General features: G+C 47.3%; 1 protein-coding gene across 1 annotated transcript; it reads right to left on the reverse strand.

Moving 5' to 3' along the window:
• Positions 1-336: 336 nt before the first annotated feature.
• On the reverse strand, positions 337-1,183 carry LOC116867312 (ferritin light chain-like). Its single transcript, XM_032856939.1, has one exon. It carries the CDS (start codon positions 1,146-1,148, stop codon positions 522-524), a length of 627 nt encoding a protein of 208 aa, XP_032712830.1. The 5' UTR covers positions 1,149-1,183; the 3' UTR covers positions 337-521.
• Between the last annotated feature and the right edge of the window lie 587 nt (positions 1,184-1,770).

Consider the following 1,770-nt stretch of genomic DNA (forward strand, 5'->3'; position numbering starts at 1 on the left):
AAAAAAAAAAAAAAAAAAACAGAGAGAAGACATAGATGGACATTAAAAGAACAGTGAAGAAACTCTAAGTTTATGTCCACAAATTTAATAATTTAGATGAATTGAACAAATTCATTTTTTTTAAGATTTTATTTGACAGCAAGAGACACAGAGAGAGAGGGAGTACAAGCAGAGGGAATGGAAGATGGGGAAGCAGGCTCCTGAGCAGAAAGCCCGATGCAGGGCTCGATCCCAGCACCCTGGGATCATGACCTGAGCCGAAGGCAGAGGCTTTAACCCACTGAGCCACCCAGGCGCCCTTCTTTTTTTTTTTTTTTTTTTTTTTTTTTTTCCATCTGCTGCAAAAAGCTTTATTGTTTCCATTTGGTCCAGGGCTTGGGAGAGGGCTCCAGGGTGGTTACAAAGCTGCCTCTGGCTGCAGGGAGAGGCTGAGGCACGGATGTCAGCGAGGGCTCCTCAAAGGATGCTGCTGGTTTCCGGAGCTCCTAGTCGTGCTTGAAGGTGAGCCTCTCGAAGAGATACTAGCTCAGCCCAGCCTGGGGGCCGGCCAGCCTGCGGAGGTTTGTCAGGTGGTCGCCCATCTTCTTGATGAGTTTCACCTCCTCATCCAGGAAGTGGTTCTCCAGGAAGTCACAGAGATGGGGGTCTGTGCGGGCAGAACCCAGGGCGTGCAGATCCAGAAGGGCCTGGTTCAGGCTCTTCTCCAGAACCAGGGCAGCTTCCATAGCGTCCAGGGTTTTCCCCCACTCATCTTGGGACGGCTTCTGGACGTCCTGGAAGAGGGCGCGGCCGCCGCGCTCGTTTTGCATCTTCAAGAGACGCTCGGCGCCCTCCCGCTTCTCCTCAGCCAACTCGCGGAAGAAGTGCCCCACACCTTCCAGAGCCACATCGTCACGGTCGAAATAGAAGCCCAGAGAGAGGTAGGTGTAGGAGGCCCGCAGATGCATGTTGACCAGACGGTTGACGGCGGCCTCCACCTCGGTGGAATAATTCTGACGAATCTGGGAGCTCATGGTTGATTGAAGATCAGGAGGTAAGCCCGAAATTGGCTGTGGGTCCCGGAGGCAGCGGGCGGCCAAGAAGATGGCTCCCAAAGTTGCGACTGGAAAAGAGGGTGGAGGGTGGTCGTTGGCTGGTTGCAGGGGCATCCCTGGGTCTGTTCCGTCCAAACACTGTTGAAGCAAGGAGAAATAGATAATAGATGATCTGAATATATCTATACCTATACCTCTAGTATCCTTAAGTGAGTATCTACTATCTACAACTATATAAAGTAAATTAATAACCTTTTAAAAACACAATCAACAAGGTCAGATGATTTTACTCATGAATTAACAAATAAATGATACCAACTTTCCACATGTATTCCAGAAAACAGAAACAAAGGGAATATTTCCTCATTGGATGGGCTCACCATCATCCTATTACCAAATCCAGTTAAAAGCATTACAACAAAGGGAAGTGTAGGTGGAAAATAAGCACATGAAAAGATACTCCACATCACCCATCATTAAGGAATTACAAATCAACATAATGAGATGCCATTATAAGCCATTAACAGGAATGGCCAAAATCCAAAAACTGACAATAACAACTGCTGACAGTTTCAGAGTAACAAGAACTGCCATTCACTAGCCATTCACTGGGAATGCAAAATGATATAATCACCCTGGAAGACAATCTGGCAGGTTCCTTCAAACTACACTTAATCATACCAAACCATGAAGCAACTGCACCCCCAGGCATTCACCATACTGACTCAAAAACTTA

Source organism: Lontra canadensis, unplaced genomic scaffold (genome assembly GCF_010015895.1).
Source record: "Lontra canadensis isolate GAN:19392208 unplaced genomic scaffold, GSC_riverotter_1.0 scaffold12, whole genome shotgun sequence".
NCBI lineage: Eukaryota > Metazoa > Chordata > Mammalia > Carnivora > Mustelidae > Lontra > Lontra canadensis.

Coding starts and splice junctions, on each gene's coding strand:
- LOC116867312 (XM_032856939.1), bottom strand. CDS start 1,148: ATGCCCCTGCAACCAGCCAACGACCACCCTCCACCCTCTTTTCCAGTC.